The following is a 26,966-nucleotide window of genomic DNA, read 5'->3' as shown; positions in this document are numbered from 1 at the left end:
TAAGGACCCTTAAGGAGTCTTGCCCCAGCTCTCTGCACAACATTGTCCTAGGGTTCTGGGCTCATTGGGGCCTCTTCAAGATGTTCTCAGACACACCCCAACTCAGACACCTCTCTGCCTGGTGCTGTTCCTGTGCTGGTGGAGTTCTAGCTGGAGTTCCCATACAGACACCTCAGGGTATCTGAGTGGGTGGGATCAGTCCGTGCTCCTCTATGTCCCCACTCTATAAGTACCAGAGCCTCTGACCCTAAACTCATGCTCTAGGCCCCACCCAACTTCCTTTGGGCAGTGACCCTACAGCAGGCCTGGTATTTTTCCCAGCCTTGGCTCCTCCTTACTCAGGCTCTTTCCAAAATCTTTGCAGGACTTGGGATGGTCACAAAATGCCCTGCTGCCCTTACGTCCAGTTTACTGGCAGCTGATTTTAAACTAATGGATTGGGGGGCAGGAAATCACCATGGGCCTGTAGCTTGAGGCTGCTGGTGGGCACAGGCTAAGACTGGCCAGAGACCAGGGCAAGCAGGTGTGGGTAGCTATTTTGCAGGGCCTGGCTGGCTGTGCAGTGGGCTTGGGGCCATGGATAGGACCTCAGCTGCTGGGTGGTGAAGCTGGAATTTGATGCTTTTCTGCCAAGGCTTTGGTTCCAGGAAGCATACTAGGCACTAGGCCCAGCCTTGAGGGAGGCTCCTGATTCCCCCAGGATGGAAAGGAGGGGGACTGGATGCTTTTGCCTTGGGATCTAGCTCTCCCCACCTCTCCAGGAGGTTGCCCACAAGCCTTACTCTTGGACCCTTACCCAGCCAGTAAATTGATTTCAAAATACCATCTGACCACCTTTGTTTTTCAGGTCCTCTGGGAGTTGCATGTAAGGACCCTTAAGGAGTCTTGCCCCAGCTCTCTGCACAACATTGTCCTAGGGTTCTGGGCTCATTGGGGCCTCTTCAAGATGTTCTCAGACACATCCCAACCCAGACACCTCTGAGGAGAGGAAGGGTATCCCATCTGGCCAGGTTCAAGGTCAGGCAGGGCTGTAGCCCTGTTAGGGAATGATGGGTTGGGGAGCCTCCACCCCTCCGCAGCAGCCTCCTTACCTGTCTTCTGAAGCAGGGCTGAAGGATAAAGTAGCCTGGCTGGGAAGTAGCATCCGACCCTCCCACCCAGCCATGGGCTTTGGCCCAGCAGGCCCAGTGGAGGCCAGATCTCCAGCCAACTCAAGGTCCCCAGAGACAAGCTGCTGAAAATATACCTTGGGAACTGTGACTGTCCTAGACTGCTCTTTGGAGGAGGGTGGGCGTTGGAAAGTGGACTCAGGGGCCTGATCAGGTTTCCCTTCACCCCTGAACACTTTCCTGTAGCCTGTGTTGGGCACCTCAGTGCCAGAGGCTGGCCTGAAGTCCTGAGGGATCTTCATACCTGTGCATACCCTCAGCAGGGCTCTGGGCTAGATGCTGGATGAAGGAAGAGTGGAGGACAGGAACCTTGCTCTGCAGTCTGAGGAGGTCTTTCTAGGTGGGGATGGTGGGGATTCCTCAGTGGTCCCTGGAACCAGCCCTGCCTTCTCTAGCTGGCCAGTTGGGGGCGCAGGGGTGTGTGTAGACAGGAGGCCAGGAGCCTGGAAAGAACCTTAAATTACCCTAGGTTTCCATGCACTCAGCATCCTTAAAAGGGCTGAACTTTTAGGCCCAGGCCCTGAGGCAGGCCTCAGGGAGCTCAGGGTCTTGTTCCTTTTACTCTACCTTCCCTGTGTGTAGCCTCCAACACAGGTGAGGCTGGGATGGAGTAGTCTAGGGTTACTTCTGGCAGGAGGAGCAATAGACCTACACCTGTGTGGGTACCCAACAGGTACTGGTTTTGGGGTCGACCGCTGGGTGGAGGATATGGGTGGGGCTGCCACTGATTAGAGTCCCACCCATATGCAGGATGGTAGGTAGGAAGCAGAGGGAGAAAGCCACTGAGGTTGTGTTGGCCTGTGGCTGGATTTGAGAGGGGTTCAAGGATGGTGTGTGTGTGTGTGTGTGTGTAAAGAGTATGCTTGTCTTCATGTCTCTGTGAATCTACATGTGTCTGTGTCTCTGTGTGTGCCTGTGTAAGTACGGTTGTGTGTGTGTGTGTGTGTGTGTGTGTGTGTGTATGTCTTTGCATGTGCCTCTGGAAAAAATAGTGTACCAACATGGGCATGGTCCATGGCCTTTGCCCCTGTTGCCATCCCTCCCCTGCCATGTGACCATGGCAATGAGAACAATAGCAGAGGTGGCTAGGAAGGATTCATTGAGTGTTTCAGAGGGCTTCCTGGCAAGACAGGGCTGCAGTGTGGATGTGAAAGGAGTCTTCCTTCAGGTGGGGCAATAGAAGGGGCTGAGGACTGAAGCATTGTTCACCTGCCCAAACAAATATTACCTGGGTGAAGCTTTGAGACACCTCTCCTAGAGTGTGGGTGGGTGAGGTTGGATAAAACATCTGACCATGTGTGCTGGGACACGATTTATGACCCCAAATCCCTGAAGGAGCCACATAAGATGCCTTCAGGAACTAGGACATGTATGTATGTGTATGTGGCACCCAGGCTCTGGGCTCAGGTGTACACAGACCTTAAGTAGAGCCACATGCTGAATGCTTCAGGCTCCTAGAACAGTAAGACTGTGGGTACTCTAGAAACTGTACAAAGAGGACTTTCACCCCTCCCTGGCCCTTGGGCCATTTGTCTGCATTTCCCTGTCTACCTAGGGCTATTCTACTCTCAGGGGTAAGGGGATTAGGAAGTCAGGATTTTCCTCCTACTTAGTAGACCAATGAGGAGACCCCAAGGGATGGAAGAAGAAGGGAAGCAGCACTGGGCTGGTGGCCTTGAGACCAGGAGCCACCCAGTGGTACCTGTGCCCAGCAGAACAAGCGGCAACTCGCTTCAGGCAGAGCTGTGGTCTCAGAGAGGGGCTGGGGGGAGAGCGGGGAGGAGTCCTGGTCACATGGGTGAGGACTCCCTGGAGTTGTAGCCTCTACTAAAGACATGTGGTCAAGGGGCATCTTGGGATGGGGCCAAGCAAGGCTTCCCTCCCTCTGAGCCAGGCCTGGAGGCAGGTGGGCTTTAGGGAAGGGAGGTGGGCTTTAGGGAAGGGAGGTGGGCTTTAGGGAAGGGAGGTAGGCAGGTGGGCTTTAGGGAAGGGAGTATGGGGATACCCAGGTGCAGTATGGGTGGAGAACAAGGGTCAGAGAGTGGGCTGCACTGCTGCAGGAAGGGGTCTGGACAGCCTGAAGGGACATCTTAGTTTTGTTTTGTTTTAGGACAGGGTCTTGCTATGCCATTCAGGGTGACCTTAAACTGACTATGTGGACCTTCTACTCATGGTGACCTTCCTCCCTCAGCCTCCTGAGTGTTGGGATTGCAGGCTTGTGTGCTGCCATGCCCAGTCAGACTTTTTTTTTTTTAAATCAAGAATCAAATTCAGTTTTGTGCTTGCCAGGCAGGTGCTATACTGCTGAGCTACATCCTTGGCCCTGCTTTTTTTTGAGATGGGTGTATCTGGCATGGAGGAAGCTGGCAAGAAGTGGCTGAAGGGAGTGGGATAAGATGAGGGGAAGGACTTGGGGGCTGGGAGTGTGGGGAGGGGGAATGGCTCTTTCAGGTAGGGTGTCCACAGAGCAGGAAGGTGAGGGTCTAATAATACGATGCTCGGCTGTGACCCAGCCCTGGAGTGTTAGACAGGAACTCCACCCAGGAAGAGGCCTGAGCTAAGGAGGCCTCCCCAAGACATCGCTGCCTGGCACCAGCTGGGCAGCCTCCGCCTTAGCTGAGCCTGGACTTGGACCGATCTGAGTGCTGGGCGCGTCCCAGAGATAAGACACACTCCCCACCTAAGAATCTTTGAGGCAGCCTAGGTGTGGTCTTCTGTCTTCTGCCTCCAGCTCATGGGTCCCCAAATGTCCTGTGGAGGAGGGGCTGTTCTGCCTGGAGTTCCCTTTTTAAAATTCCCCAGGGATGTCCCTGCTGTGAGTTTCAGAGAGCAGTGGTGTGAAAGGAGCTGGTAGTGGCTGGATGGCCTCCTGGTCCTGGTGGGCTGGAAGACCTAAGCATTGTTGAGATTCTGTGTCATCAGCCTCTTATTAGGGGAACACGAAGTGTGAGAAGACCTTCTCACATGTTGATTCCCTTCACGCACTTCCGAAGTGACTTTGTTCCCTCCCAGGTGCAGCCTGTGGCCTGGGGAGGTGGGGGTGGGAGACACACGTTCCTGCCGGTTGGCTCTCAGGGACCTCGAGATGCGCCCGGGCGGGTACTCTGAAGCACCCCGGTCCAGAAATCCCCTGTCCCGCACCCCGCTCTTCCCTCGCTAGGCCGGCCCCGCCCGGGGCGCGCGGGTGCAGTCCACAGTTCGCGGCTGGCCCGCCTCCATGTGAGGTCCTGAAGTCCAAGTCGGGGCTCGGGGGCGGGCACAGAGGCGGGGCATCAAGGGCGGGGCCCCCTGGGTCCCTCAAAGGCCCTGACCCGAGGGTTCCACCCTGTCCCCGCGCCCGCAGCCATCTCGAGGTCCGCTGTAGTTCCTGTCCTGTACGCGCCGCCATGCCCAAGTGCCCCAAGTGCGAGAAGGAGGTGTACTTTGGTGAGTGCGCCGCCAGGCCCGATGTAGAAGCTTCCCGGGGTGACCCGACATGAAGAGGAAGGCCCGGGGCTAGGGCCGACCACTGGGTGGGCGTGGGGTGGCGGGGCCGGGCAGCGCCGGGGCGGGAGGATAGGGACTCCTGCCTCGACTGTCCTGCCGCCTCTGCCCACTCGGCATCTCTGCCTGTCTTCCGCTTCTACTCTGTCTCTGTGACCCTCTGTCCCCAGTGATCCTCATCTTGGGTCCGCTCATCTCCTCGTCTCCGGTAGTGACCCCACGCACTACCGGTCTCTGGGGCTTTTGACCACTAATCCCCTGTGTCTGGGTCCCACTGTGTGCCCCCCACCCCTCTGCGCGCCCTTCTTAGCGCGCCCTAGGCTGGGTTTCCGCTGGGCGGGAAGGGGCAGGCTGGGCGCCGCCTAGCACTAAACAGAAACAGGAGCAGAAACCAGCGCCCCCGGCGCAGTTCGCCAAGCTTGGGTCCCCAGCCTGTCTTCCTGCCCCGTGCGCCTCAGAGCGCACGCGGAAGGGCGGAAGCGGGAGAAGGGCGTCGCAGGCTCCACCCTACACCAGGCTGAAGCCAGAGCACTTAACCTTAGTGTTATGGGTCAACTCTGCATAGGAACCAGATCAGCCAGATAGAAATTTGAATAGAGCCTTTTATTTACTGAGCTCAGGTCCCTCAGCCACTTCTCACGCAGGAGAAGGCTGATGGGCTCCGAATGTAGGTAGCAAGCGGGTATTTATAACAAATCACATCCAGTTTGGTAAGCAAATTTGTTATCTAGCACAGAACAACAGAAACTACATTCATTTGACAGAGCTGCAAACTATAACTAAAAGGTGTTTTATAGCTTAGTGATAAGTGTATCTTTTTATAAGATATCTTAAGCTGACTATGTTATAGGAGATGGTTGGGGAGGGAGTTTGTGTTAGCTTGTTGGCTCTATTCAAATTTCTATCTGGCTGATCTGGTTCCTATGCAGAGTTGACCCATAACACTTAGTAGCCTAGCCTAGACCCTGGGGCTGGGCACTCCTACCCAGCCCTGGGGTGTTTCTCTGCCTCATTACCCCTTGAGATTCCCAGGAAGTGGCCCAGAAGCCATCTGTCTTTCTGGTTTGTTAGTATTGTCTGAAGGGACTGGAGGGCTCCCCGTGGGACAGGCTGGCAGGAGGAGAGACCAGTGTGTGGATGGGAGCTGGGGTGTGCCAGGGGTGGATGTGCCTACCCCTCAGCAGGGACTCAGGGTATGCTTTGCAGCGGAACGGGTGACCTCGATGGGCAAGGACTGGCATCGATCCTGTCTAAAGTGTGAAAAGTGTGGAAAGACGCTGACCTCTGGGGGTCACTCTGAGGTAGGTGAGGGGGCAGGTTGGTGGGGGGAGGCACTGGTATGGGGGACATCCCCCTTACCACTGTTCTTTTTGCAGCATGAAGGCAAGCCTTACTGCAACCACCCCTGCTACTCTGCCATGTTTGGCCCCAAAGGTACACTCTGAGGACCCAGGTCTGGGATCTTTCCCCAGTATAAAGCCCTGCCTTTTTAACCCGTTGACCCTTCTTTTTCCTCTAGGCTTTGGGCGGGGTGGTGCTGAGAGTCACACCTTCAAGTAGACCCAGGTATAATTCTGCCTCCAGTGCCATCAGCCCACCTAGCCTCAGGGCTGACTCTGCATGGGGCTTGGTGGCAGTGCTTAGAGCTAGCTGTACTCACATCTGTATCTGTCTCTCTCTACAGGTTTCAGAGATCCCATCCTTGACCACCTGCTGGGCCACTGGCCATCCAGGCACATACCAGGCCTTATATCCAGAGATCCAGGGCTCCCAGCAGCCCCTCATGTCCCCAATAAAGCTGAACACTTGGAAGATATGTGTGTGTGTGTGTGTGTGCACGTGCGTGCGCGCACGTGCGCACGCACTACACGACAGTACACCTGCGCATGAGTCAGTGGGTGGTGGAGGAGAGCTGGGGGTCCACAGAGTGCCCATGTTCCTCCTACTCAGCAAGTATTGGGTGGAGTCCGCTGTAGGGCAAGAGTCCAAGGCTTTCTAATATCCAGATCTGCAAAGGTGCCCCTTTCCTTGAGTGGTACTGGTTCAAGGGGAGGATGGGGTCAAAGGGACAGAGGTGACTGGATTGGGTGGGGCTTTGAGGTTGGCCTGGCCCAGGTCAGGTTGTAAACCTGCTGCAATTATGTTGGTTCCCTTGTTGAGAGGATTTGGGGGAGTTGTGTTGTGGCCTCCTTGCCTGGCCCCTTCCAGTTTCCTGCCGTCCCACCCCAGTCCTTGTGCCCCTGGGAAAGACGTCATGCTTATAAGGGTGTGCACAGCTGTTCAGTGGGGACCCAGATGTAGGGTTCCTTCTCAGCTTTCTTTCCTAGCACTCGAATGGTATTTGGGTGCTGGCTGTGGGACGTGGAAGGGGATTTCTGGAAACTCCCTGGTCAACTCTCACTAGTGACACTGTGTCAGCCTCCTACCCACCTCAGGCCATTCCTCCTCGGCTCCTGGAGGTCACTGCTGTAACTGAACATTGCAGAAATCCTCACTCTGGGTGGGGCAGGAACCATAGGGGTGATCTGTATGGTGTGCGTGTGTGAGATAGCTGATTCTGGAATTCCAGAAGATGCAGCACATCACTTTGCACAGTAGGTGGGGAGAGACAGCTAGGATGCTGAGTAGGTCTGAGCTTCCTGTTTTCCCACTCGGGACTAAGGGCTCCCGAAGTCCAGAGCAGACCCTGCCAGATGTGGTGTGGGACTGCAGTTCCTCTCCCTAAGGATCCCACCTGTGAGATTCCCGCACCCGGGTAGCTCAAGGTCCTAGCTGGGTCAGGCTTCGGGTGCACTGGCCGTGAGTGGAGGTTCCGGGAAGTGGGGTCCGCCAGACCTGGGTAGAGGAAGAGCTCTGAGAAAGACTAACCAGGGGCCGGACGCCGGAAACGAAATATACAGGCGTCAGGGTTGAGATGGAGGCAGGCATGCTCCGTGCTGGAGGGACTCACAGAGCAGGTCGCTGGGGGCCGGGGGGTGGGCAGTCGGGCAGTAGTGCGTCCAGCGGGCTGGAAGACACTCAAGAGTGTCTCCATCTGTCCATCCGTCCAGGATGCGCGTCCTCCGCATCAGTGATTGCTGCGGGGCCGTGCTGGTGAACTTCTAGGAAACAGGCAAGGGGAGAAAGCAGGTGGGGTTGGGTAGAGGGAACTTGCGCGGGAGTTCCTTAGTTCCCTTCGGCTCTTCGTTGAACCCACGGGGTGCGGCGCTTTTGTCCACCGCGGGCGGTGCTCTGAGAGGAGGCCCTAGCGTGCCTCCTGGCGGTGGGGATTGGGAGGTTTCGCGTAGGGCTCCGGCTCAGTTGGGTGCGGAGAGGTTCCGCGGTCCTCCACTGCGCCAGAGGGCGCCTTTGGCGCTTGCGCCCCTTGAGGTTGCTAGGTGACTGGTGGTGGGACACACTGATTGGCTAGCTAAGGGCGAGGCTGGGTGCTGGGCGAAGATTGGCTCCAGAATTCCGACTGGACAAAACCGCCTTCCAGTCCCGGAAGTCCGGAAGAGCTTCAGCAGGAGTTAGGTCTACATCTCATAGGGCCAGGACGGCCGGTGTGGGGACCCGGCCGGGACAGTGATTGGTCGCTGGACCTGGGTGGCTGTGATAGGGCGAGGGGACCCTGGCGGGCGATCCAAGGAAGACTGTTGCTGACTGCATGGGGAGGCGGCGGCGCCGGATGGACAAAGAGGCCTCGGCCCGGGCTGGGGCCGGGGCAAGGACACTGTTGGATGCCATTGCTGCACTAAGTCGGTCGCTGCCAGCCGGGCCCAACCCCGAGATCTTCCGCCGCGCCAAGTTCGACCGTCCAGAGGCTGTGAGGCTTGCGGGGCGGGTTCCGGGCCGGGTGTGGTCCTGAACGAACTCAGGGGACAACCCGACCCCTCTGACAGCCGTCTCCTTGTACAACACAGGCCCCAGCGCTCTGGCAGCTCCTCTTCCGATTGCTCGCACCTCTCCAGGTCGACCGCGCTACAGCCTCGCTAGGCCCGGGTAGGCCCCGTCCACAAACCACGCCCCCACGACCAGGCCACGCCCTCAGAAATTTTACCTGCACTCTTTGGTACACCCCATTCTGTAAAGTCTAACCCCAGGCAAAGCCACAACCCCGCGGGCACTGGCTTTGCTCACCTAGGTAGCATTGGCCCTGCCCACTCCTTTCCCTGATTGGAGTTTCAGCCCCCACTTCCCTTGGTTCCCACTGAGCTGGGCCGCTGGTTGGATGTTTGTGGTTCCTTTTTTTTAAAAAAAAATTAATTAAATTAATTTACTTATTTTTGTATTTTAGGGGAGGGTCTACAGGGTGTTCAGGGTCTTACTACCAGATCGGACTCCATAGTGATCCGCCTGTTTACAGCCTCCCAAAGAGCTGGGATTACAGGCGCGCGTCAGTTGCAGTCTCAGCGCAGTGGGGGTGGGGCCTGCATGGCAGGCCCGGGGATCGAACCCCGGGCCCTGCGCTTGCTTGCAGACACTTTAATCCGCTGAGCCCTTGTGCGTTCCTTAAAGGCATCAGGTGATGATACATCCAGGTTGGGGTCCCCCCTAAATGGTGGTCTCCTCCAGGGGCCCAAGCTCGCTGGGTGAAGGCAGTGCTGTGCTATCTCGGCTACCCTAGGCCAGCTCTGGCACAGCTCCCAGAGGACGGCTCCCATGGCAGCAGGGAGCTGCTGCTGACCTTTTCCTGGCTCCTGGCCCAAGGGCCCCTGCTAGAGTGGCTGCTGGCTCAGACCTGCGTGCAGCTGGGTGACCAGGTGCCCACGGTGGAGGTGAGTGTAGTTAGGGTTACATGGGCCAGACCCGCCTAGAATCGCAAGGTACTCCACTTTTCCTGTGGCCATAACAAGGCCAGGCAAGGCTAGCCCCCGTGCTCCATGTGACTTTGGAGCAGCCCTCCCAGCTGAGCTGGGAGGCTTGGTCCTGTGAGGCAGCATCCTTCCCCATCTGTCCCTCATAAGTATGGCAAGTTGGAAAGGCCTGGGGAGATAGCTCAGTAGAATAAGCACTTGCTTGGCAAGCATAAGGGCCTGAGTTCAATCCCTGGTTCCTCCAATAAAAAAAAAAAAATAAGTATGGCAAGTTAGGGGCCGGGAAGATGGCTCAGTAGAATAAGCGCTTGCTTGGCATGCCCGAAGATCTGAGTTCAATCCCTGGTTAAAAAAAAAAGTATGGCAAGCAGAGCGTGACACTTGTTCCCCCACAGTGTGAGGTCCTGACCAGTCCTGGCCTAGCTGCAATCCAAATGGATGCAGAGGGCCCTGTGGACCTCCGCAGACTGCAGTGGCTGATGGGAAAACTTCGGTTCCAGTGGCAGCGCTTGATCTGCAGTCAGCAGGAGCAGTGTGCCCTCTTGAGCAAGGTAGGTTGGGCGCATGACTCCCTATCAGGACAGTTCCCCTGTGCCAGGCCCCAGGACACCTGTCCTTGCAGCCTGTGTACCAGGCCTGGTCGGGCTGAGCCCACGGTTCCAGGGCAACGTGTGGAGCCTGAGCTCTCACCTCTAGGTTAGGTGGTCCAGGAAGAGGCTAGTGAGTGGTCACAGTTCTCAGCCTGCTGGTAGAGTGGAAGCTGGATGTCATAGAACTTATAGGGTGTGCTTTCTTGTCACCAGAAGTCACTATGGCCTTCAGATTCCACATCAACAAACCTGGCAGTGGCTCCATGGAGGAATGAGTTCCTCCTGGGCCCCAAGGAGGAAAGGCACCTCTACCCCATCCTGGGTATGGGTCAATTGGGGCAGGGTAGATTTTTTTTTTTTTTAGTGGGACAAGATCTCACTAAGTTTCCCAGGCTAGCCTGGAACTCATGACCCTCCTGTCTCAACTTCCTGAGTGTCTGACATGTAGGGGCTTCTTGTAGGGGGCTGTGAAGGCTGTCAGGGGTCACTTATGTGGGCCCAATCGCCCAGTGGCATGTTCAGTATGAGTCAGTGCTGACAGCCCCCACAGAGGTCTCAACAATTTCTCCCAAGGCCACTCACTCTCTCTTGCCTGCCTTTGGCCCTGGTGGTTCCAACTGTGCTGCCTCCTGCCTCACACCTGGGGCTCTCCTATGCCCCTACAGCTAGGTGATCATTGAGTCCTCACCATTGGTCTTGAGGGTTCTGCTATGCTCTCCTGGCCATTCCCTTGGAGACAGATCCACATCTTTAAAAGCCTGCCACTTTGCAGGCAGAGTGAAGGGCCCTGCTTAACTGTGCCATACCTCTGGCAAGCTTTGTGGGGTGGGCAGGCACTATGAGATTGGGGGCCCCCAGCATGGTGGCAGAGCTAGGGCCTGTCCTGCCCAGCCTCAAAGTGTGGCTTCTCTGAGTTCTTTTTCCTTGTCTGTCATGGTAGTGCGGGCTCTACATGGTACCCAAGCTAAAGAAGGCGGTCACAGTGTGTAACTGATGGTATAAAAGTTGTTAAGATTACTTAGTGACAAGACTTAATTCAGTTATTGAGAGGCCCATAGAGGCTGCTTCTCTGTATAAGAAAGCCTCAGGGAAATAGCCACAAACTGATACCTCTGTAAGTTACTTATTTGTAACTCAAGGACACAAGGACAAAGATATAAAAGAAAACCACTTGGGCTGGTGAGATGGCTCAGTGGTCTAAAGCACCTACTTAGAGCAAGCTTAGCAAAGCACAGGGACCGCAGTTCAATCCCCCAGCACCACATGCTAGCCAGCCCCGCCCCCTGGTGGGCTGAGCTGGCCACACACACACACACAAAAAAAAAAAAAAAAAAAAACACTTGCAACATTTGTATAGGTTTCGGTTGGGACAGGGAAGGAATGGGATGGTTTGTTGTATGACAAATGTCGACCTAGTTTAAGCAAGCTAGGGGCAGAGAGGACATAGTGGTCAAAGCAAACATCTCTTGAGAGTAACTTATTGTTGGTTGTCCTGCAGATGTGTTCCAAACTTAACATGCATTGTGGGATCCTGGGAACTTTGTTCCCAAGGCCCCTTTTTATGTCCACTTTGGTCACGCCTTTGGGCAGAATCTCCCCCTAGAAGGCCTGATGCTGGAATCACTGTTATTCACACAACCTGGTGTGTGGTTGTGCTGTCCATTTCAGATCCACACATACACCCATGGCTGCCACAGTGACCGGAACCTTGGCCACCTGTCTGTCACTGAAACAGAAATGCTCCGGGATCCAGAGGGCATCCATCAGGTGAGAGATGACCTGGGGTGGCTGCCATCTGCAGTGGGGCAAAGCCTGTTGGGGTGAGCTGGGGCTGCTCTATCTTATAGGAGTGGCTGTTTCTGGGTGTCATTGCTGATATGGGTGACAAATGGTCCTCCAGACCTCTCCCTGCTTGGGACTGTCCACCTCTCCTCGCATCTGGCAGGTGTTGTGTGTGTTGGTCCCCGGGCCAGGTTGGGCAGCCAAGGGGTACAGAGTCCAGCCTGGGTTTGCAATTGGCTTGGCAAGGGGTGAAGGAACCCTGGCCTCAGGTCTGGGCCAAACCTGGAGTGCCTGGGAGGGAGCGGATGGCTGCTTCCAGAGCTAGGGCCTGTGGGAAGGGTTGGCTAAAGGGGGGAGGCCTGGTGGCCTCAGTCCTGCTTGCTTACTATGGGCACCGGCTGCTTTCCAGGCGGGGATGGGCAGGTGATGGGGTCCTAGGGTCCCAGGCAGAGCCCAGATGTAAAGGAAAGCAGGCACTGGATCTTAGAGGCTGTGAGACCTCAGGTATCCTTTTCTGAGGCATCTCTCCAGGATGTCCAGTCTCCCCTCCTTTCTCTTCGCCCACTGACTTGTCCCCCTCTTCTTTTCACCCTTTCACTGCTTCTTTTTGCTTGTCCAGCTTCATCTCTGGGCTCCCAGGATAGGGCCAGAGCTGACTGTTACTTAGAGTGGGGCTCCGGGCCATCCTGAGTTGTGGCTTGGGCTGACCAGCCCCAGTGTCCTGTTGCACAGGAGCGCTGGAGTCAGTTGGGGCAATCCTCCTTCCAGCCTGTTTCCCTCTTGTCTTCTTTCCTCCTCAACCCTGAGACTTGGCCTCACCTCCAGGTTGTCCTAAATGCTGGGCAGGTGGGACCTGAGGACCTAGGACCAGAGGCAGATGATCTGCCTCCTGGTCTCCATTGTTCACTGGGCTTCTGAAGATCCCTACCTAGAGCATGCTCTGGGCAACTGCGGACCCCACAGTGGCTAAGGTGCCCCTTGGTAGCACCTGCCCAGCTTGGTGCCAGCTGGCCCAGCTCAGTTAAGGCCTGTGCCTGATATGGACATGCTGGGGCAGCATTTGGGTATCCCCTTGTGCCCTTGGCTCTGTCGCTCATTCGGAGGTGACTCAGCTCATTTCCAGGTTGGAGCAAAGCCAAGGCTGCCCAGGCTTAATCTGGGCTTGCCTGGAACTGCTTTGTGGGACCCTCTGTGTGATGTGTGGCATGGGATGTCCCTTGTTCAGAGGCTGGTCTGTGTTGGTGCCATAGGACAGCCAGAGACAATAGTAGGGGTTCCCTGGGGCTATGATTGTCTCAGGTTCTGAAGGAGCAGTGCCCAGTGTCTGAACCTGACCTACCTGCACTGATAAACTGTGTCCCAGAAGCTTCTGGAAGGATCTGTGACTGGTGTGCTGCCAGACATGCTGTTGCACAGCTAGGTATTCCTCTTGGTCAGAGGGGAGCCTGCAGCCTTTAATGTCCCTAGCAGGAAGGCAGGCAGGGAGGTGGCTCTCCTAGGGGGTGAAGCAAGGTGGGAAAGGAGGGGAGGGAAGTGGCCACTTCTTCTTCCTGTGCCTGCCCAGCCTGCCTGTCTAGGGTTACACTCTGTATATTTATTTGGTCCTGTCTGTCCCTCACCTTGTCTCTGCTGTGGTAGATTTAGGATGGGCCGGCAGGGGCTTGCATTCAGGGCACTCCCCATTGAACCACCCGACCCCTCCTCCCTTGGTCTGATCTCTGCCTCTCTCTACAGCGGGGAATTCAGGTGAAGAGGGCCTGGCATTCACTGCTCAGCAGGGATCCCCTCCCTGAGCAGGGCCATAAGGCCCTGATATAAGTGCCATGAATAGGTTCTCTTCCTTTCGTAGGACCTGTCCCTGCCCTGACAGGCCACAGGCTTCTAGAATACCCCAGCCAACCCATCATCAGCTTCTGGTCCTCTCCAAGGGGGGGTCAGGTGCTGGATCCACCAGGTTTGGGGTTCCCACCCAGGATACCTGAGTGGAAGGGGGAGCTGTGGGGATCCTAGCTGTAGTCAGAATGGAGATGCCTTGAAGGCAGAGGTAGGGCTGTGGCACACTGTGCTGGACATCTCCAGCTTCTGTGTGTGTGTGTGTGTGTGCGCGCGCACGCACGCATGTGCATGTGTGTGTGTGTGTAGGGTCATCAGGCTCTAGGTGGAGGGGCGGGGAGAACAGCTGATCTGGCCCCACCCTTCCCTGTTCTCCATTTGTGTCCCAGCCTCACCACCTCCCACTTAAGCCAGTGCAAAGTGCTCCCAACCTTCGGGGTTCCCAAATGACAGGGGAGGGGGTTCCCCTGCGTCTGAGGCTGGCACACTCTCTTCTTGGGCCTTCTGCTCAGTGCAGCCCCCAGTGAGGTTGTCCTTGGCTCAGAGCTTCTAGGCTCAGAGCTGTCCAGTGCAGGGGGACCAGGGTCAGCCCTGAGCCTAGGATCTCCCATGGGGCAGGTGTGGGGACCGCGGGTGTGATCAGAAGGGCAGACCTGTTTAAGCTTAGGGACACCCTTCCCTTCAGAAGGGACTGAAACCCTCAGGCAGATGTTCGGGTACCCTCGGGGACAGGCCCTGTAGCTGCCTGCAGGGACCCTGGTACAGGCAGAAGTATGAAGCTTGCTTGCTTTGCAGCAGTTGCGGGCACTGGAGCAGGAGAATGCCCGGCTGGAGGCGGCTCTAGAGTGGCGGCGCTATGAGCCGGTCTTCTGGCAGTGGATGGTAAGGATGCCATGCTTCCCCTGCCTCTCTGGCCTCAAACAGTGGGGGTTTGAGGGTCTTCCCACCTCCCAGACAAGAAGAAGAGCCCCCAGGAATCCTGGCCTGGCGACTGAGTCTGGGTCCTGCCCAAGATATGGCTTGTCTTCTGGCCCTACCTTGTGTCGCTAGGTGTCGGATGTTTTTCTCTGGGATGCTGCATGTGTGGGACTGCCACTACTCCTCTTGGTTCTATTGACTGGAGGCCTGTGCACGGCGCACACTCTCTTGCTTGGGTCTCTTCAGGACACTGTTCTAGGTGCCTGTCCCCCAGAGGGCCCTGCTGCGCCCATGTTCCGGTCCAGGATCCCTGAGCATGAGTGTGGCAAGCTGGAGCTGGCGACCCTACAGGAGGAGCTACAGACACTGCAAGAGGAGCTGCAGGCGTTGCGGGAGTTGCTGTGTGAAGAGGTGCTCAGCCGGCGCCAGGCCTGGGAGGCCCAGGTGAGCCCTACCCACCTCACCGGGCCCTGTCCTCCAGGGTTAGTTAGCTTTGGCCCTGAAGGGGTTCAGCGTTGTCCCTTGCAGCCCTTGCCCTACCCCTTCAGGAGCTCTGAGCAGGGCTGATTCCTGGGCACAGTAGACTCTTTAACTGAGCTACTAGTTAAAGTACCTAGTTTAATTGGATTAGGTGTGGTAGGTGATGCATTCATTCCACTTTATAGCAAGGCAAGGAGATGCACACAGAGGGGTCTCTGAGCAGCAGCCCTCCATGCTCTAGACCACCTGATGGGAGTCTTGTTCTCCAGGGGAGAGGGGGTGAGCCTGCCTCGCATGACTTGCCCCCTGGTGTCCATGCAGGCATCACTTCATCCTGCCAGTCCCTTGTTCCACATGCTGTCTGGTGCCTGGGCCTCTTGCTTCTGTGGTGTCCACTGCCCCAGGTCCAGTGGCCCTCTGGGGAGGTTTCTGACTGTAAGCATTGAATGTTACTCCATTTCTTTTTTCTTTGGGAGTACTGAAGCTGTATCCACAACCCCTTTTTAAAAAGTTTTTGAGGGGCTGGTGAGATGGCTCAGTGGTCTAAAGCACCTACTTAGAACAGGCTTAGTAAAGCACAGGGACCGCGGTTCAATCCCTCAGCACCACATGCCAGCTAGCCCCGCCCCCTGGTGGGCTGAGCTGGCCACGCGCGCACACACAATAAATAAATAAATAAATAAATAAAGTTTTTGAAAAAAACTTACCAAGTTGCCCAGGCTGACATTGAACTTGACACGGAGCTTGGGATTCTGCCTCAGCATCCCAAGTAGCTGGGATTATAGGCATAGTACACCGTTTTCTTTTTTGAAAGTGTTTTAATGTAAGCCACAGACAGACTCCCCTCAGCTCTCAGTAGGCCTCCATGAAGAGCAGGGTGTTTCCTGTGCCTGCTTGCTCACGCTGTTCCTCCAACCCAGAAAAGAGGCTAACTTAGGCCATGTCCTGTGTCCTTCATGGGTGAGCCCACCCTGCTTGGCCTCACAGACTCGGGTGGCTCCTTGGGGTCATCTAGAGTAGGATGAGGGCTCAAGCCCCAGGACTGTCCAGAACCAGTGGTAGCCTCAGTGACTAGCTCCCTACCCTGGGAGGTGGGAAGTGCTATAGCAGAGGGTCATAGTGGGAGACTATGGTGACCTGGAGAGTCCCAAGTAGGCTCACGCTTTGTAGGCTTGAAGATGGGAGGCCCCAAGTTCTTTGCTCTGAATTCTTTGTGTTGCCACACCCACCTTTACCTCTGGACCAGCGAGCTGGCTCTGTAACTGGTCTTGTGAGGCCTAGGGGTAGAGCCTGAGGGTGTCTGTTGCTCAGCTGCAGTTGATAGGGTCATATGCTGCCTTGGGATGGTGATGGGGGCCCCTTGTCTTGAGTGAGGGTACTGGGCACCATTGCTTTTTGGTAAAGAAGTGAGAGCCCCTGCCAGGACACTGCATCCCCCATCCCTGGCCCCAGAAACCTTGAGGTCCCTAAGCCCTATGTCCTGGGGACAGAGTTGCTGAGCCTGAGCTGCTGTGGCTCTTTCTTTCAGGTTGGTGGCCTGGGTCGTGGGCCAGAGTGGAGTGCAGCAAGACAGACCTTGCAGCAGAATGTGGATCAGGAGCTATTGGCCCTGCAGCAGTCCTGGAAGCAGGACAGGAGCCCCAGTCTACCTCAGGGGCCCCACCGTCTGGTGAAGATCAAGGCTGGGTCAGCAGGGGCCAAGGGCCTGCCAGTGGCTGAAGTAATCAGGCTCCTGAGGAGCCAGGAGGCCAGCCTAGAGGCGGTGCTGTGTAAGCTGCAGGGACAGTGTCAGCAGGAGCTGGCCAGGCTGGTGGGAACTGTGCCAGGCCTCATCTGGATCCTGCCGCCTAGATGCTGAGGTCCCATGGACACAACTTCCCTCTCTCCGTGGAGGCATGGGAACATGCTTGCCTGTGCTGACCTCCTTGGAAGAGCAGGTTCTAGGGTAATGGACACAGGGCTGGCTTGTGGAGTGTTCAGCCCTGGTCTGCAACACTGGTGCTGGCATAGCTGTGAGGAGTCCTGGAGGAGACCCAGAAATAAATGGTGGAACCTTCCCTACCTGTGGGGTCCAGGCCACCTTTCCAGGGCTCTGTCTGAGTGGGAAGAGGGAGCTGAGGCCCAAGGTAGCTGAGCTAAGCTGTGTTTATGGGAGGCCCTACATCTGCCCTGAATGCAGTTGTGCCCTCCCACCCTGCCTTGGCCCACTGCAAATCCCAGTGCAGGCAGTGCACACAGCCTCCCTCCTGTGTTGGCCATAGATGTGTCTGTGTTGGGGTGGGGGCCGGATGAGGCCTTGGCTCTGGTGCTTTCCCTGGGGGTAGTGCCTGGGCGTGTGGACAGAGGGGCTTTGTTCTGAAGGCTGCACGATAGCTCAGCCTGACAAAGAGCTGCCTGTGTTGGGTTTGCGCCCACAGCCCAGTGGATTGGCCGGCTGCCGACTCCTCTGCCAGGAAGCACAGGTGGGCCTATGACCTCCAGTCTTGCCTGTCTTTCCATCCCAGGCTTCAGACCCTAACCCAGTGCTACTACAAGCCTAGGCCAAGGCCACTGTCAGCCCCAGGCCCCCTGGCCTCCCGGAGCCTACTGCCAGGCCCAGCTTATGGAGTTTCCCACCTGATCCTCATAGACATTGCTGCTCCTGGGCCTACAACCTGGCTTAAGCTCCTCCTCAAGTTCCTGGAATTTCATTTAAAACCCAGATGCAGATTCAGTGTCATGGAGCTGTCACTTTTACACTTGCTCTGTGGCTTTGGTAGTTGCAGTCAGTGTGTGTGTGTGTGTGTGTGTGTGTGAATCTGTTTGGGGCTCCTGAAGTGAGGTGGGTTGGCTGTAGAAGCAAGGTGAAGGCAGGATAAAGGGTGCCACCTGGGGGACCCAGACTTACACAGTCTCAGTGAGCAGCTATGGCTAGCAGGCCAGGGGTACAGTGGCCTAAAACAGTCCACATGAAAGATCTGCAGATCAGGCCTGAGCTCCCAGGCCATTATACAGAGTTAAAGTCAGGTGTTGGCAGGGGGCCCTATGAGTTCCTTGGGAGAATTCCTTCCAACTCCAGGGGTAGCTGACTGGAGCTGCCAAGGTCCTCACTTTCACCTGATTCCTAGCCCTTCATGAGTTTGAGGAGCAGTGTTACCACCCTGTCCCCCCCCCCCCATCATTGTTCCCCATTAATCCTAACCCAGGACACCAGGGCCAAGAGCCAGGAGCAGCTTGAGGCCAGTGTAACCATCCATGTGAAGATACACAACCCGGGGCTGGTGAGATGGCTCAGTGGTCTAAAGCACCTACTTAGAACAAGCTTAGCAAAGCACAGAGACCGCGGTTTAATCCCCCAGCACCACATGCCAGCCAGCGCCGCCCCCTGGTGGACTGAGCTGGCCACACACACACACACACACACACACACACAAATAAATAAATAAATAAATAAATAAATAAATAAATAAAAGATACACAACCCATCTCTGTGTCCTCACAGAGATGCTGCCGAAATCATAGCCACAGGAAAGGAAAGCATGGGAACTTGTGCTTACTCAAAAGCAGCACACCTGGAGTGCAGCTCCATCGTAGAGTGCTTCTCCAGGGTTCTGTGCCTAGCACCTTGGATGGGATCCTTAAGGGAAAAACCATGTTGCAGGGAAAAGAGCCATTATAAGACTGGCTAGGGGCTGGGACATGGCTCAGCAGTACAGCACCTGTTTGGCAAGCATGAGGTCCTGAGTTTGATTTTTAGCATCTACAAAACAAAACAACCCCAAAACATAACTTTCATACATTCCACCTTTTTGTTGAATGTCTCAAGCATCACTTTATATATAAAAAAGAATGTGCTCTGGGCTGGGGAGATAGCTTGGTTGTCAGAGTGCCTGCCTGGCAAGCAGAAGGACCCAGGTATGATCCCAGTACCACCTGCTGTGTGCCAGCCACTGAAACCGGGTGTGGTAGCACAGGTCTGTAATTCTAGTGCTGGGAAGGCTGAGACAGGAGGATCACTATGAGTCTGAGCTGTGTATGGAGACGCTGTATCAAGTAAGTATATAAAAGATTTTTTTTTTTAAAGTTCTCCAGTTGTAACATCACACCTGTCCTACAGTGCTTCCTGCAATGCCTCGGTTCTGCCTAATTAGACTCTTAGTTGGCCTTCTTCACATGGCCCAGGGTAGCCTGAGCTAGTGGGCTGGGCTGGCTGGGGTGCTGCTGGGTCTGCACCACAGCTCTTCTGCAGCCACCTCACCATGTGGATGCCTAAAGAGTGTGACAAGCAACTTGTTGACATCTTCCTTGGGCTGGAGAGGGCTGTGTGCAGGTGCCATCTGGAGAGAAATATGGCTGGTTGGGCAAGATTGGTTCCTATTTAGTCATGGGGACCTTGGTCACTGATGACTATCCCTTGAGTCCATAGCCTTGTCCACTCCATGTTCTCCAGTGTGATCTCATGCTTGTCCTTGTCCCCTGGCCTTAGGCCCCTTTCTGCCTTGTCAGTCCTGGCCTACTTTGGTGGGAGCCCTGGTTCTGAGCTACCCCTATGTCAGGGTATGTGGAGGAGGGTACAGAGATAATTGTGGCATTAGGTCCTGGGATGTGCATCAGAGAGAATGAAGGATATAGTCCCTGTCACTTTTGGAGGAGTCTACACAGGCAGGAATGGTCATGGGTGTGGTGCAGCCCTGGGTCTGTGTTCTGACCAGTGATGATGATGACAGGACACAGACACAGAGTGAGATAGGGAGGAAGAAGCTTCTCACTGACAGCCAAGAAAAAGGCCTGACCATACAGGAGACTGGGAGTACTAGGTTGGCAGTGGCTGGAAGGGAGGAGGGGCAGGCACAAGTCTTCATGGAAGGAATGAGTGAGGCCAGGTAGGCAGCCTAGGGACCACCTGGCTCAGCAGTTTGCAGGTCTCGGGTGTATGGTACCTTGGGTGTTCAGTGCTTGGTGGGTGTGATATGCACAAGAAGGCAGGAGCCAGGGTCTCACTGTTTCCAGCAATCATTCGCTGCCCGTCAGGGCCCATAAGCCCCTGATGTCCAAACATCAAAATACAGAGTAAACAAGCTTCACAGTGTCATGGTAGCCACTGTGACCTAGGTTGAGACAAACACACCTCCATGTGGGTGACTTGACCACCACTTGCTTGATGGGGATGCAGGTCACACCTGGGGCACAAGAAGGTTAGAGCCAAAGCCCAGGAGTTGGTGTGGAAGTGGGGGGCTGTGGAAATGCCATTTCACTACCCCCAGAAGTGATATAGAACAAGTGGCAGACAGCAGAAGTTCTCAGACCTGAAATTGCCACAGAGCAGTGGCCACCAGAAGACCCTGTTCACATCCCTCAGTGCACCTGGGCATCTTCTGAGGGTGTAGCCACTAGAGGCAGTGCCATCTGAACTGGCAGGTCTCTAGTATATGCTGTTCAGTGCTGACTGATGTCTCATAGCACTCTGGCCTGGCTGCAAAAAGCCTGGGCCCTGGGACTGTACCACAGAAGGGGCCCAGGAGAGCCAGCAGGCTGGGTGAGGGATCCTCGTGCTAACCCAGGAGGGAGAGTGTGCCTGCTGTCCCACACCAGGGCCCCATGGACAGGACAGCTGCAGGTTACAGGGGCTGTTGTGAGCTCAGGTGTGAGCTGGTTTTAGCAGCCAGGTGAGGCACGTTGCTGCCTTGAGAGGCTCTTGGGGTCTGTAAGTTATAGCAGCTGGGGTTTCCCTGACTTGGAGACATCTTTATCTGGTTCATGGTACTTTTAGCAGTAACTTTTCATAGGACCTTTTTGGTAAAAAAAAAAAAAAATAATGAACAGTTCTGTTTTATTTTTTTTATTTTTTTATTTTTTTAAAGGTTCTTTTTTTTAATATTTATTTATTTTTATTTATTACATTTATTTATTGTGTGTGTGTGTGTGTGGCCAGCTCAGCCCACCAGGGGGCGGGTCTGGCTGGCATGTGGTGCTGGGAATCGAACCGCGGTCCCTGTGCTTTGCCAAGCTTGTTTCAAGTAGGTGCTTTAGACCACTGAGCCATCTCTCCAGCCCAGTTCTGTTTTATTTACGAGGGCCAAATGATTTTAGTAGTGGTGATCTTCCTGTCTTAGCGTCCCTAGTGCTGGGATTACAACCATGCACTACTGCACCTGACATTGAGTTGTTGTTTTGGGTACTAGGAATCAAATGTGGGCCCTCACACTTGTCAGGCAGGTACTGAGTCACTGAGCTAACTGCCCAGCCCCAGTTTTATTTTTATTTTTTTTTCTGTATTTAGGGAAGGGTCTAGAGGGTGTTCAGGGTCTCACTACTAGGTCGGACTTGTGGCGAATCTCCTGTTTACAGTCTCCCAAGTGCTGGGATTGCAGACAAGCACCACCATGCCCAGTCTCAATTGCTGTCCCAGGGCCCAGTCGTCCCCCCCACCCCCCGCCCAACCAGGGATTGAACTCCGGCCCTTGTGCTTGCCAGGGAAGCGCTTATTCCACGGAACCATCTCCCCGCCCCCCAGTTTTATTTTTATTTTATTTAATTTTTTGAGACAGGGTCTTGCCATGCAGTTCGGGCTGGCCTTGTGCTCACTTTTTTTTTTTTTTAATTTTATTTATTTGTGTGTGTGTGTGTGTGTGTGTGTGTGGCCAGTTCAGCCCACCAGGGGGCAGGGCTGGGTGGCATGTGGTGCTGGGGGATTGAACCGCGGTCCAGGTGCTTTGCTAAGCTTGTTCTAAGTAGGTGCTTTAGACCACTGAGCCATCTTACCAGCCCCTTGTGCTCACTTTTGTAACCCCCAGGCTGATCTCAAACTCAGTGATCCTCCTGTCTCAACACAGGTGTGCACCACCATGCCTAGGTTTCCAGAGCCAGCATGCAGGCCTAGGGATCAAACTCAGGATCTTGTGTTTGCCAGGTAGGTGCTTATGCCTCTGAGCTGTCTCACCAGCCCTGATTGATTGATTGATTATTTATTTACTGAAAAGGTCTCACTGTATAGCCCAGAGCAGAATGGAGCTCCTAGTGATTCTTCTGCCTCAATCTCTTTAATACTGGGATTACAGGTCTCTGTTTATACACCTGGCTTGATTTAATCCCTAAATAACTTCATTTGCTTTACTGAAAGGGGGTCTGGGTCTGGTAGCTCTGCACACCTTTGCAAGCCTTAGTGTGGACATTGGCTCCTTCATATTCCTCTCTTTAAAATGATGGCAAAATTTAAAATTTATTATAGGTAGGAGAAAAACAGGGCCAAGAGCCATGAGCAAAAGGGTAGGGGAAAAAAATTAGGCTCTTCAGAGTGAGCTTGGGCCAAGTAAAAATAAAAAATACATACTACAGGGTTATTGTGGAGAGACATGGTACCCCATTTACAGTTTCTAATATCCACCGATTTTTTTTTTGTGTGTGTGTGTGGCCGGCTCAGCCCACCTTGGGGGTGGGATTGGTATGGCATGTGGTGCCAGGATTGAACTGTGGTCTCCGTGATTGCCTAAACTTGCCTAAGCAGGCTCTTTAGACTGCTGAGCTATCTTGCTGGCCCAATACCCACTGATTTTTGCCTGGGTCTTGTTTTTTTTTTTTTTTTTTTTAAACGTATTTGGTTGTTGCAGGGTCTCACTGTGCAGCTTGGACACCTGATGATCCTCCTGCTTTCAGCCTATCCAGTGCTGGGGTTATAGGTGTACACCACTATGCCTGGATTCTGTCCTGCTCAGCCTGCCCAGGGGGTGGGGCTGGCATGGCATGTGGTTGGTACTGGGGATTTAAAAAAATTTTTTTTTATTTTATTGAGAAATATCAATGAGACAGTTTGAAAACTGATTAATAGCACAGTTTCAATAATTAATACATTGTACATGTTATCTTCTTAATGGTTATCCATAGTATGAGAAGCAGACAGGAGATCCTGTCCAAACACTATTAGTACAAATTTTTCTTCTCATTGAATTAAGTGAAAGTAGCTGTATATCTATCCTAACTATTTTGTATATACAAATACAAAATGGTCCTTCCTTTGTATCCCCCTTTTTTGTTCAGTCCTGTCAGAGGTGAGTATTCTATTGGCATCTACATACTATAGGTGCTTGAATTCAGCAAAACAATAATAGTAATGGTTATCCTCAGAAGTTATTGACTTGAACATTTTATAGCTCATCGCATTAATATGGCTTTACTTTATAGACCTCATTTTTATACTTTTCTGCTGGATGGTTAAGACCAAGATAAAGCAAGACCTATAGAAAAAGAAACGTAACTTTTGTATCTGATAAGGTCAATCAAATACCCTCAGGATTTATCCTGTAACCCTGTTGCGTACTTCGTAGATCTTTTGTCAGTGTCAGCCATGAGGATAAGTCATGGTCATTGCTTGACCACTTTGCTCTCTGTGAAAGCCTGAGAGTGTTTTCTCTCCATGTGACTCTCCCCAGGCACATTATATACTATCAATCACATTCCTCTGTGGCTCCATAATCTCCTTGATCAGAAATGGGCACAACTGAGTTACATGATGTTACAGTACAGGTTCTCCTATGTCCCGAGTCTTTACTGACCTTGAAGGGCTAGGGCCAAAATGTTGGCTGACCTTGCAGCCCTTCCTTTTCTCCAATTTTTTTTTTTTTTTTTTTTTTTTTGTGGAACCGGGGATTGAACTCAGGCCCTTGTGCGTGCCAAAGAAGCACTTATTCTACTGATCCATCTCTCTGGCCCCTTTTTCTCCAATTTTTTTTATTTGTGTGTGTGTGTGTGTGTGTGTGTGGCCAGCTCAGCCCACCAGGGGCGGGGCTGGCTGGCATGTGGTGCTGGGGGATTGGACTGCGGTCCCTGTGCTTTGCTGAGCTTGTTCTAAGTAGGTGCTTTAGACCACTGAGCCATCTCACCAGCCCCATTTTTCTCCAATTTTTGATCTGCTAACTTCTCCAGAAAAGAAGCTTATTATTACCCTGCAACATATGCAGTTCGGTTTACCCTATCTGTCTACATGTCAAACATCTTAGGCATAACATGGAACAGGTATTTTCCATCAAGTATTGATATGTTGAACTTTAACTCCTTACAGAACATGAAGAAAAAATTTTTTTAAAATAAGAATAAATACATATTTTTACACAGAAATTTAGAAATCTAACCATATACAGAATTGTAGCAGGACATTCCTGTGACTTTTTTTTTTCTTTTTCTTGTGTCTGTTTTTCATTTATTACCCTTTATTTAAAAAAACAAACAAAAAAAAACCCTTTTACTTGAGAGACAATATGGTAATAATTGTATGTCATGACAAGAGGTATGTATTTAGAAGACCAGAATGACAAATATTCCAAATGTGATCCTTCTATTACATATTGCTATCTTCAGTGCAGTTGCTTGGTTCACAGGTATCAACATATATAGTTAGTCAAGGTGAGAATCCTACCAATTAACTGCTAGTTTCAAAAACCTGCTGATGTTTCTCAGGATCATTGCCTTACCCATCTTGTGCATATAAATGTATGGCTTTGTCATGTTTCCCAGCTTTTCTCCTTGCCCTTGCCTCATTGTCCAATCCTCAAGTTCTTGCTTTCCTTTTAAATGTGTTATACCTTTGTATTTGTAATTCTTCTTTTTAGTTCTTATACTATGGAGACAATATGATATTTACACATGTGGGTCTAGTTTATTTCACTTATAAGTATATCTTCAAGTGGCATCCACTTAAATAGGAAGGCTTTGAGCTTATCATTCTTTATAGTGGAGTAATACTCCACTGTATAAAAATATCACATCTTTTTCAACCATTCCTCCTGTGATGGGCATCTTGGTTGGTTCCAAGATGTGGCTATCACAAATTGTGCTGCTATAAACATAGGTACGCATAGTATCACTATGATATGATGCTTTCAGTTCCTCCAGGAAAATTCCCAGTAGGGGAATAGCTGGCTTGAATGGGATTTCCAGTCCTAGTTTTTAAGGAGTCTCCACACTGATTTCCATAATGGTTGCACTAGTCTATACTCCCACCAGCAGTGGAGAAGGGTTCCCTTTTCCCCACAGTCTCTCCAACATTGGTTGTTGGTTGACTTCTTTATGATAGCCATTGTTTCTGGGGTGAGATGGTATCTTAGTGTTGTTTTAATTTGCATTTCACGGATGGCTTGTGATGAGGAGCATTTTTTCACATATTTATTCACTTCTTTAATTTTGTCCTCTGAGAAGTGTGTGTTCATCTCGGATGCCCATTTCTGGATTGGGTCTTTAAATTTAGGGGCCCTAATGTTCTTTAGTTCTTTATAAATTCTAGAGAGTGGACCTTTGAGTGCTTATTAGTTAAATTTGTGGGTTGTCTTTTCACTTTATTGGTAGTTTGTTTTGACATGCAAAAACTTCTCAATAAGAGGTGGTCCCAGTTGTTAATTCTTTCAAGTATTACCCATGCGATTTGATTTTTGTTTATGAACTGTTTGCCTACCCCTATGTCTTCAAGATTTCTACCTACTTTCTCTTCCAGGGGATATAGTGTTTCTGTTTTAGTGTTCAAGTCTTTAATCCATTTTGACTTTAGTTTAGTGCATGGTGATAGACCTGGGTCAAGTTTTAGTTTTTGGCATGTAGAGAGCCAGTTTTTTGAGCACCATTTGTTAAAGAGGCTATCTGGGGACTAGGGAGATGGCTTAGTGGAATAAACACTTCCCTGGCAAGCACAAGGGCCTGAGTTCAATCCCTGGTTCTGAAAAATAAAATAAAATAAAAATAAAGAGGCTATTTTTCTTCCAATAAGCGTGTTTGGCCCCTTTTTCAAAGATCAGGTGGCTGAGTGTGTTCCTAAAGGCCTCTGCATCTTCTAATCTATTCCATTGATCCTCAGGTCTATTTTGTTGTCAATACCATGCTGATTTTATCACAGTAGTTTTGTAGTGTCATTTCAAGTCAGGAATTGTAATGCCTCCTGCCTTGTCTTTGTTGCTCAGGATTGCTTTTGCTATTCTAGGTCTTTTTTGGTTCCAAATAAATTTTAGGAATGATTTCTGTAGGTCTGTGAGGTATGTTGGTGGTAGTTTGATAGGGATTGCATTAAATCTGTACAACAGTTTTGGGAGTATGGCCATCTTCACGATGTTGGTTCTTCTTATCCAGGAACAGGGAATATCTTTCCATTTTCTGAAATCCTCTATGATCTCTTTTTTCAGAGTACTGTAATTTTCTGTGAAAAGATCTTTGACTTCCTTAGTTAGATGAATTCCAAGGTATTTCATTTTCTGCAGTGCTATTGTAAAAGGTATTGTTTCTCTAATTCCCCTCTCAACGTGTTTGTTATCAGTGTAGAGGAATGCTATTGACTTTTAAGTATTAACTTCGTATCCTGCTATGCTACTGAATTTGTGTATCAATTCTAGCTGAGTAATACTGGTATTTTTATACAGTGGAGTGTTACTCAGCTAGAATTGATGCACAAATTCAGTAACAAGTAGCTTCTTGGTGGAGTTTTTTTGGTCTTCCAAGTAAAGTATGATGTCATCTGCAAATAATGATAGTCTCACTTCTTCTTCACCTATTCTTACTCTTTTTATTTCTCTGTCTTGTCTAATGGTTCTAGCTAATGATTCCAGAACTATATTGAATAGGAGGGGTGATAGAGGACATCCTTGTCTTGTACCCGATCTGAGACTAAAAGATTTCAGCTTTTCCCTATTTAGAATTATGTTAGCCATTGGGTTGTCATAGATGGCTTTTATGAGATTGAAGTAGAAGCCTTCTATTCCAATTTTCTGTAGGACTTTGAACATGAATGAGTGTTGGACTCTGTCAAAAGCCTTTTCTGCATCAATGGAGATTATCATGTGGTTTTTAGATTTCATTCTGTTGATATAGTGTATTACATTTATAGATCTTTGAATATTGAACCATCCTTGCATCCCTGGGATGAATCCTACCTGGTCATGGTGTATGATCTTCTTGATGATTTG

The 26,966-nt window shown here is 52.1% G+C and overlaps 2 protein-coding genes across 3 annotated transcripts; both read left to right on the top strand.

Annotated features, from left to right (window-relative positions):
* The first annotated feature begins 4,458 nt into the window (after nt 1-4,458).
* Nucleotides 4,459-6,464, top strand: Crip1 (cysteine rich protein 1). Its single transcript, XM_004645364.2, has 5 exons — nt 4,459-4,595; nt 5,859-5,953; nt 6,029-6,086; nt 6,172-6,218; nt 6,337-6,464. Exons 1-4 carry the CDS (start codon nt 4,556-4,558, stop codon nt 6,210-6,212), a joined length of 234 nt encoding a protein of 77 aa, XP_004645421.1. The 5' UTR covers nt 4,459-4,555; the 3' UTR covers nt 6,213-6,218; nt 6,337-6,464.
* Nucleotides 6,465-8,166: 1,702 nt separating this feature from the next.
* On the top strand, nt 8,167-17,423 carry Tedc1 (tubulin epsilon and delta complex 1). 2 transcript variants are annotated; one of them, XM_023705703.1, is made up of 8 exons: nt 8,167-8,457; nt 8,555-8,633; nt 9,207-9,409; nt 9,844-9,999; nt 11,707-11,805; nt 14,452-14,535; nt 14,818-15,015; nt 16,580-17,423. In XM_023705703.1, exons 1-8 carry the CDS (start codon nt 8,299-8,301, stop codon nt 16,907-16,909), a joined length of 1,308 nt encoding a protein of 435 aa, XP_023561471.1. In that variant the 5' UTR covers nt 8,167-8,298; the 3' UTR covers nt 16,910-17,423. The 2 variants fall into 2 exon arrangements, with proteins under 2 accessions (XP_023561471.1, XP_004645466.1); XM_004645409.2 differs by having other exon boundaries at nt 14,449-14,535.
* The last annotated feature ends 9,543 nt before the right edge of the window (nt 17,424-26,966 follow it).

The sequence above is a fragment of the Octodon degus genome, unplaced genomic scaffold (genome assembly GCF_000260255.1).
Source record: "Octodon degus isolate 3935 unplaced genomic scaffold, OctDeg1.0 scaffold00226, whole genome shotgun sequence".
Lineage (NCBI taxonomy): Eukaryota > Metazoa > Chordata > Mammalia > Rodentia > Octodontidae > Octodon > Octodon degus.
Note: the sequence above shows the minus strand (reverse complement) of the source record. Positions and strands in the feature narration are given on the sequence as shown.

Bases quoted from the DNA above. Each gene is read 5' to 3' on its own strand.
- Tedc1 (XM_004645409.2), top strand. From the start codon at position 8,299: ATGGGGAGGCGGCGGCGCCGGATGGACAAAGAGGCCTCGGCCCGGGCT. The intron at 10,000-11,706 runs GTAGGTTGGGCG...TGTCCATTTCAG, and splicing joins AGTGTGCCCTCTTGAGCAAG to ATCCACACATACACCCATGG. The intron at 15,016-16,579 runs GTGAGCCCTACC...TCTTTCTTTCAG, and splicing joins GCCAGGCCTGGGAGGCCCAG to GTTGGTGGCCTGGGTCGTGG.
- Crip1 (XM_004645364.2), top strand. From the start codon at position 4,556: ATGCCCAAGTGCCCCAAGTGCGAGAAGGAGGTGTACTTTG. The intron at 5,954-6,028 runs GTAGGTGAGGGG...TTCTTTTTGCAG, and splicing joins CCTCTGGGGGTCACTCTGAG to CATGAAGGCAAGCCTTACTG. The intron at 6,087-6,171 runs GTACACTCTGAG...TTTTTCCTCTAG, and splicing joins TGCCATGTTTGGCCCCAAAG to GCTTTGGGCGGGGTGGTGCT.